The sequence below is a fragment of the Carassius gibelio genome, chromosome B3 (genome assembly GCF_023724105.1).
Source record: "Carassius gibelio isolate Cgi1373 ecotype wild population from Czech Republic chromosome B3, carGib1.2-hapl.c, whole genome shotgun sequence".
Classification (NCBI taxonomy): domain Eukaryota; kingdom Metazoa; phylum Chordata; class Actinopteri; order Cypriniformes; family Cyprinidae; genus Carassius; species Carassius gibelio.
Window position 1 is genome coordinate 8,568,725 of NC_068398.1, and position 8,971 is coordinate 8,577,695.

Genomic DNA, 8,971 nt, shown 5'->3' on the forward strand with positions numbered 1-8,971 from the left:
CGTAACCACACATGGTAGACTTAAAACCACCTACGGCTGTACTAAGCGACAGTATATGCTCATATAAACGCCAAAAGTCCATGGGGCATTAACCTTGTTTTTGAGATAAATGCCTTTTATTCGCGATGTCTTGGATAAGTACTTCATTACCCACAATCCTGAACAATCTCACAATCCCACAGTGATGCATCTGATTGGTGGAACCACTGATCTATATCAGTGGGTGGAACTTGTGTAACTGTCACTGTCTGGTTAAGCGCGCCATAATAGATTTAAAAACAAACAGAGGCGAGGGCTACATGCAGCGAGTCACAAGAGGCAAGTGATAACGGATTACTATAAAAGCACAGCATAAAATAACGCCTAGAAATAATACTAATAATAAAATCTGTGTACTTTCTTCACAGAGAGTTCCCTTTGTTTGATGACAGTTGACAGATGTTATTCTTTTCGAAGGGACGAACATAACGGATTAAGAGAAAAAAAGCACATCGTCTGTATTTCATTTCACGTGTATTTCATTATTAATCTTCCTTAAAACTTGTGTGTCTCTCTGGACAAACACGAGTGATCTGCCACGCTTTGTTGGTGAGTTTCCATTTGCATTTAACGTTACTTCAATTTGTGATATATATAAAAATCGTCAGTTTTAACGGATCTTTTCATGATATTTGCTAAAATTCTGAATTCATTATTCCACCTGTGTATTGAACTAAGGACAAGCCAGCCGCGTTTTTTTTTTCAATTGCGCATGTAATTGTGTAACGATTGAGACTGAGAGCAGTCAGAATACATGTAGAGAAGCTGTCATAGGCTTCCTTTATAATTTTGCTTATTTTAACTTTAATTTTATATTTTTAGTTTTTAAATACATTATTTTTGTACATAAATGCTTGTATTATACATTATTATAAATCGTTTATTAATGTTTATTAATATATATATTTTTTTAATTCATAGCTTTTTTTTCTATTTTGTGTGTGTGTGTGTGTGTGTGTGTGTGTATATATATATATATATATATATATATATATATATATATATATATATATACACACACACACACACACACACACACACACACACAAACACACTTTAGGTTAGCTCATTCGTTCAATTCATATGTATTCAGAGTGACCCTGACTATCACTATTCATTTTCAAGTTATTTTACTGTATAGTTTTGGAGAAAACTAAAAGCAAATATCACTCCTTTGCTGCACTTGACTCAAACATTTTGGGCGATGTATTTTACTTTGAGGGACCTTTTGATTCAAAACCATATAAACTGCAGTCCTGCATATTCTCTGATTTGAAAAGAGTAAAAATCAAGATTGGTTCGATCATATTTCCACGTAGATTTAATGTTAAATAAGTGGTTTAGGTTAAGTTAAAGAAATAGATTTTTATGACAATCTTGATCTATTTTTCATCATTGGAATAACATTATTTGAGGGTGCAACCCAAACAAAAAAATCTATTTCCAGTTATTTAAAATGTTTTAACACGCCCTAAGGGTGTAAAGTTGGTTATTTTTTATTTGCTGATGGACACAAACTGTCATGGTGTTTGTAAATTACTGTTTACAAATTAAAAATTACTGTTTAAAATATTTACAGATGCTGGTCATAGAATTAGAATATCATCAAAAAGTTGATTTCACCAATTCCATTCAAAAAGTTAAACTTGTATATTGTATTCATTCATTACACACAGACTGATATATTTCAAATGTTTATTTCTTTTAAGAAAATCAGAAAAAATCTGAAAATCAGAAAACCTTTAAAGGGTCTCTCAGTCTAGATCTGTAGGCTACACAATCATGGGGAAGGCTTCTGACTTGACAGTTGTCTAAAAGAGGATCATTGACACCTTTCATAAGGAGGGCAAGACACAAAAGTCATTGCAAAAAAGTCTGACTGCTCACAGAGCTCTGAGTCCAAACACATTAATAGAGAGACGAAGGGAAGGAAAAGATGTGGTAGAAAAAAAAGTGTACAAGAAATAGGGATAACCATACCCTGACGAGGATTGTGAAAAAAAAAACCCATTCAAAAATGTGGGGGAGATTCACAAAGAGTGGACTGCAGCTGGGGTCAGTGCTTCAAGAACCACTACGCACAGACGTATGCAAGACATGGGTTTCAGCTGTCACATTCCTTGTGTCAAGCCACTCTTGAACAACAGACAGCGTCAGAAGCATCTCTCCTGGGCTAAAGACAAAAAGGACTGGACTGCTGCTGAGTGGTCCACAGTTATGTTCTCTAATGAAAGTACATTTTGCATTTCCTTTGGAAATCAGGGTCCCAGAGTCTAGAGGAAGAGAGAAGAGGCACACAATCCATGTTGCTTGAGGTCCAGTGTAAAGTTTCCACAGTCAGTGATGGTTTAGGGTGCCATGTCATCTACTGGTTATCCACTGTGTTTTCTGAGGTCCAAGGTCAACGCAGCCATATACCAGGAAGTTTTAGAAGACTTCCTGCTGCTGACAAACTTTATGGAGATGCAGATTTCATTTTCCAACAGGACTTGGCACCTGCACACAGTGCCAAAGCTACAAGTACCTGGTTTAAGGACCATGGGATCTGTTCTTAATTGGCCAGCAAACTCACCTGACCTTAACCCCATAGGAAATCTATGGGGTATTGTGAAGAGGAAGATGCGATATGCCAGACCCAAGAATGCAGAAGAGCTGAAGGCCACAATCAGAGCAACCTGGGCTCTCATAACACCTGAGCAGTGCCACAGACTGATCGACTCCATGACACGTCGCATTGCTGCAGTAATTCAGGAAAAAGGACATCCAACTAAGTATTGAGTGCTGTACATGCTCATACTTTTCAGTTTACCAAGATTTCAGAAAATCCTTTCTTTGTATCAGTCTTAAGTAATATTCTAATTTTCTAAGATACTGATACTGGGATTTGCCTCAGTTGTCAATTTTAGTCATCAAAATTAAAATAAATAAACATTTGAAATATATCAGTCTGTGTGTAATGAATGAATATAAAATACAAGTTTCACTTTTTGAATGGAATTAGTGAAATAAATCAATTTTTGATGATATTCTAATTATATGACCAGCACCTGTATTTTTACCCCATTTATTACCCCACACTCGTAACACAATAAGAGGACAAATGCACCATGTCTGAATTTTGACAGATTTTAGGCAGAAAGTTTGAATGCATGGTTTCAGTACTTGTTATGCTTGTATAGGCTTATATCTTTGTTCATTTTGTTTATTAACAAAGAAAGCTATCAGTATAGGATTTATTTTAAGAGTTGAAAAAGACATCAGTACCGATAACTGCCGCAGATGTTTAATGCATTATTACTTTATACTTAGAAATATTGTTACTTATAATTATTATCATTTGTTATTAATTTAGGCTAATCACCTCACTTGAGGTGTGGCCTATATGAATATATTGACATTTAATGCACATTTATTGTGTATAGACTTGCTGAATTTTCTAATAATGTCTTTATTGCTTTTATCTTTTTGATTAGATTTTCTGTGTATAAGACTTGGAGTTTTTAACGACACTGAACAAAAACAATGGAGAAGCAGCGTAAGTTTTACCTGACTAAACCAAATAGCTTTAAACTGTAAAGTAAAGTAAAGTAAAGTTAAAATCATATAGTTACACCATTCTGTATTAGTTCACTAATGAGTAGGACTCTGTTAATTTTTTTTTTACTGATGATAGAATATACATTTTTGGACAACTGCCCCTTTAAACTCTTTTAATGGATATTTCCACTCTGCAGTATATTACTCGCATTGCATACGACAAATAACCTGGTTTGACTGTCATTTATATTTCAGATGCTGAGTTTGTTGACCGTCACAGAAGCGAACTCATCCAAAGGGTTACTGCTGTGATGGCCATTGCTGATTCACTGTTAGCGGTTAAAATAATTCACGGGGAAACATACTCAAATATTTTTGTAGCCTCTACAAATATGGATAAAATGAGAAAGTTACTTGTTGCTCTGAACACCAACAAAGCCAAATCAGTTTTTTATAATTGGCTCAAAGACAATGACCGCTTCCTGTTTGAAGATCTTAAACAAAAAGGTGAGAGTAAGACACATACAACACATACAAGGCAAAACCACTGATCTATATATATAATATAATATAATATATATATCTATATTATAGATCAGTGGGCAAAACCCAACTGGCACACAATATAGATCTGACCAGATTTTCATACTCTTGTTTGTAGTTTATTATTTTTCTGCTTACTATGTTTATGCTGCTTGTACTAAATTCTTTGAGTTTGTGTGGTTACATAATTATAATTTCATTGTCAAAAAGTACTAAGATATAGAGCATTTAACTTAAAGAAACATTGGTGAAAACAGGATAAATATTTGGAACATGCCTAACCTTCACATATTTTCTTAAACTTTCTATAATTTTGTAGAAATTGAACAGGGAATGGAAGGGGCATCTGCACAGACCTCATCAGAAGTACTGGAAACTGAATCTCATCCTCAAAATACTAATACAGAACAGATGGAAGCTGTCCAACAGAGGACTGAGGACCAACAAATAACCTGGTGGAACAGAGATAGATCCCGTACAAGACATAAGACAAAAATAGAGGAGCTGCAAAGAGAGACTGACAAACAAAAAGTTAGGAACCTCTGGTTTTGTAAAGCTGAGAAGTACATGATTGGCTCTGGAGGAAGTGGCACACAAGTCTATATTGGCGTGACTGAAGATGGCATTGAAGTAGCCATTAAAATAATAACCAAGAACCCAAAGAACATCAAAGAATTTGAAAATGAACTGAAACTATTGCAAGATTCAAAGCTTGAAAGCCCATATATCGTCAGGTATGTGAGCAGTGCAGAGGATAAAGACTTTTACTATCTTGCAAACCAGCTTTGTGAATATGATCTAGTGGACTACATGGAATATCTTCGTCAGTCAGAACAAAAGGACCGAAAAGAGACCACTTTGAGGAGAATAGTGAAGGAGATTCTTCTTGGCCTTCAAGTTCTTCACCGTGCTGAAGTGGTACATCGTGATATAAAGCCTAGAAATGTTTTGATAGGTATAAATATACATCTATTTTTTATTATGCTTTTTTTTTTTTTGAATAATAATCTTTACTGTTGATTTGGAGAAATTTAGCATCACCAATGGATGCTCTGCAGTGAATGGGTTCCATCAATATGAGAGTCCAAACAGCTGATAAAAACATCACAATAATCCACACCACTCTAGTTCATCAGTTAATGTCCTGAGAAGTGAAAGCTGGATGTCTATAAGGAACAAATCCATCATTAAGACATTTTAACTTCAAACTGTTGCTATCATTGAGTCCTCTATCCATAATATTGCTTTCTCCAGTGAAAAAGTCATCTCCTCTGAATCAGGAGAGAAATATGCAGAGATCAAGCTACGTGTACAAGCAAAAACAGTCCAAAAACATTCTGAACAAATATGTTTTAATGCGAGAGGACAACAGGATATGGACTTTTTCCACTGGGGGAAGAGTTATTTTGTATTATAAACTCATAGTTTGGTTTGGTTTAAGTCAAAACAACATGGAGCTTTTCATGTCACAAGACATTAATAGACTTAATGTAAGCATCTGGACTATTGTGATGTTTTTATCTACTGTTTGGACTCTGATTCTGATGGCACCCATTCACTACAGAGGATCCATTGGTGAGCAAGTTATTTAATGCTAAATTTCTAAACTTATTCCTTATAGATAAAGAAGAAAGGGCCAGGCTGGCCGACTTCGGCTTAAGTCGCAAACTGGAGGAGGGGGAAACCACAATGTATACTGACAGAGCTGGTACACAAGGCTGGGAGGCAACGGAGATTATAAATCAGACAGAAATAGGTGGATACAAAATGAGCTCAGACATCCAGGTTTGTGCAATATCATGAATGAACTGCAGCCATGATTACAATGAGATAAATAAGAGTATTTATTATCAGTTTAGTTCAGTCTGTTTGTGATTACTTACACTTTTCCTACTCTAGTCATGTCCAGTGGTTAGTATTGTGCAGTTTTCACTGTTAGATAACTTCTGTTTTTGGATCAGGTAGCAGGGATGTTAACCCATTACATCCTCTCTGACGGGAAACATCCGTTTGGTGATGGCATCCGCTGTGTAGTGAACATTTCAGAAGGGAAATATTCTCTTGAAGATATTCAAGATATTGCAGCAAAGGATCTCATAGAATGGATGATAAACAAAGAACAAGATAAGAGACCGAACATCGACAAAGTCCTAAATCACCCTTATTTCTGGGATGATAAAAGGTAAATTCAAATTAATATTTCATCCTTAGGAAGAAATCATTTGCTCCTTATTCTTGCTTTTAACACTGAAAGCGGCAGTTACATGAAACTATAAGGTGTTTCTTCACTATTATCCTTACTATCTTCTGCTTACTCTTTCGCTGCATCCTTTTACTTCTTTTTATTTGATGTGTATATTCCCAGTATTTCAGACGCTGTTTTATTAACCTGATTCTTTCATAATGGCACTGTCTTGTTTCCAGACTTTGGGCTTTTTATTATTCTGCCATCTATCCTGAGCTGTCAGTCTGCATCAGTTCTGATATTCCTTGAGACGGCTTAACAACGTGCTGCTTTGCTGCCTGTTAGTAAGAGTACATTGTAAAATTTCCCTATTAATAACTGTAGGCCAAATCAGGGACTTTTTTCTGTCATAAAACTAACTCCCTGACTAGCCCTCAAATGTATGCACTAGTCTAACTCTGAAAGAAGAATTCAGTCATTATTATATAATTGATCTGTGCAGAAATGATGTGAACGTGCTGTATGCCTTCACAATCTTGTTTTTCCTTCAGGATAAGAGAGGTTGTTCACAATCTGGGAAATAAAGAGGAAGTCCAGGAATACAAGAACTGTAAAAACAATGAAAAGCTTTATGAGACTGTACAGAAATACACAGAGGGAAAAACCTTTTCTGACTGGAAGAGAGAGGTGAGCAATGACTTCTTCACCTAAACGTAAGAGATGTGTTTTTCTCTCTTTGCTAAATTTCTGATTGGTTCAGTTAAGGCTGTGCTTGGACTAATGACAAAAATCAAGATGGCTCCCAGTTCCAGCTCTGTTAGCTTAGCATTGAAAATTGTTTGGCTTGGTTTTTTATTATTATTTTTTCAGTTCATTTTTGTGTGCAGGCTTTTTGCAAGTATTTTACTCTTTGGTAAACTTTGTTTTGTTTGGTAAAGGATTCTTTTGAAGGCGCAGTGAATCTCCTACAGTATTTTTTTTTAACACAGCATTTATTAAAACTACAGCAAATAAGATTAGTGATACTTAACTGGTAGGTGTTCAGTTGTAATACTGACAACAAACTGGGTTGTAGGGTTGTATAATCATGCATATTAAGTACAGGAACAATAAACAACAACGTCTTCAATGTTTAAAGAGATAGGAAGCACTTTCCATTTCTTACAAGTCCAACTTACAAATTCATAAATCACTTGTCAGAAGCAAATTATATAAATGCCAGCACACAAAGGAAAATACAAACCAGGCTACATTAAGTTCAATTGCAACATAGCTAAACCTGGTTTGTGCAGTTTTTGTGTGCTATATGTGAGATTCATATTATATATCATTATTTTCAGTAAATTTAAATTGTATTAATTATAAAAACATGGTTGTACTCTCCTACACTAAGATTTCCTGGTGTAAGACCCCAACTTTGTATTTGCAGGCTCCTGAGACATGGACAAAAATTGGCAAAAATCTTCCCAATGACTTACTTGGCCTGTTAAGATATGTGCGCAACGCACTGGGACATCAGTAAGTACAGAAAAGGGGAAATATGTAAATCTTGCATTTTGCAGGATACAAGTTAAACAAAGAAAAACTCAAGTTTCACTGAAGGTTCCATGATGTTTGTATTTATTATAGTATATTACATATTATAAGATCTATCTGTTTTAACAGGGAAAAAGAGTTCTATGAAGAGAAGATGATTGAGGAGTTTCCAGATTTCCTCATCAGTTTACACAAGCTGGCTTTGGACATGGGCTGGGAATATTGAAGAAGCTGGAAATTGCATGTGGACATCTTTCGTTTTGTGTTCATAGATTTGATCATGTACATTTTAGGAGGCAAATATTTAACATATTTCACTTTACAGTCTTTTGCGGCCTCAATTGCTTTACACTTAATATTGAATATTGGTGTATTTACGGTCCCTAAACATTTTTAAACTCCACAATATTGGTTTCAGCATAAAAACTGCTGAAGGTTGTTTCAAGGCCTGCATAGCGTTGCAATTTATGTATTTAACGGAAGTCAATATCGATATCGATCTTGCTTGCTTGTTGTACATTCGTTGCTGAAATGTTAAATGAATGTTATTTGTATAATGTGAAATGATTTGTAGAAACCGTCAGTGTCTTCTGAAGATCACCTACTGTACACTGTGATAAAGGGACCATTCAACCAAAAAAATGACAATTCTGTCATTTACTATCCCTCATGCCATTTTACTACATAAAACAGTTTATAGCCTTTATTTTATTGCTTTTAGTTTGCCATTTTTTTATCTTGCTCTGGAATTTTGAATAAAATTCTTTATATTGATTTCTGACTCTTGAATGTTTTTAAACATTTAAAATCTTAATATTTCAAATATATCAGTAAATATAAAAATCAAGAAAAAGACATCCCAAATGGTGAAAACATGATAGGGGGCAAGTTGGGGTAAGTTGTCTCAATGGAAACTGCTATTAAACAGCCTATTGTAGGAAGCAAAACAATTATGACTATATATGTAATATCTGTGATGCCCATCACTAATAAGATGTATGAAAATTGAAAGCTTTCCTGGGAAGTGTATTCGAAGAACACAAAGGCGACTTTTAAGAGACTCAAACGAGAAAGCTTCTAGATGCTGTCAAATCTGCTTTTTACAAAGTACTGGAAGAATATAAGCCTGAT

General features: G+C 35.0%; 1 protein-coding gene across 1 annotated transcript; it reads left to right on the plus strand.

Moving 5' to 3' along the window:
- Positions 1–332: 332 nt before the first annotated feature.
- LOC127952820 (uncharacterized) lies at positions 333–8,614 on the plus strand. Its single transcript, XM_052551651.1, has 9 exons — positions 333–588; positions 3,513–3,574; positions 3,832–4,083; positions 4,439–5,074; positions 5,741–5,904; positions 6,081–6,301; positions 6,856–6,991; positions 7,734–7,822; positions 7,970–8,614. Exons 2-9 carry the CDS (start codon positions 3,562–3,564, stop codon positions 8,064–8,066), a joined length of 1,608 nt encoding a protein of 535 aa, XP_052407611.1. The 5' UTR covers positions 333–588; positions 3,513–3,561; the 3' UTR covers positions 8,067–8,614.
- Positions 8,615–8,971: the final 357 nt, after the last annotated feature.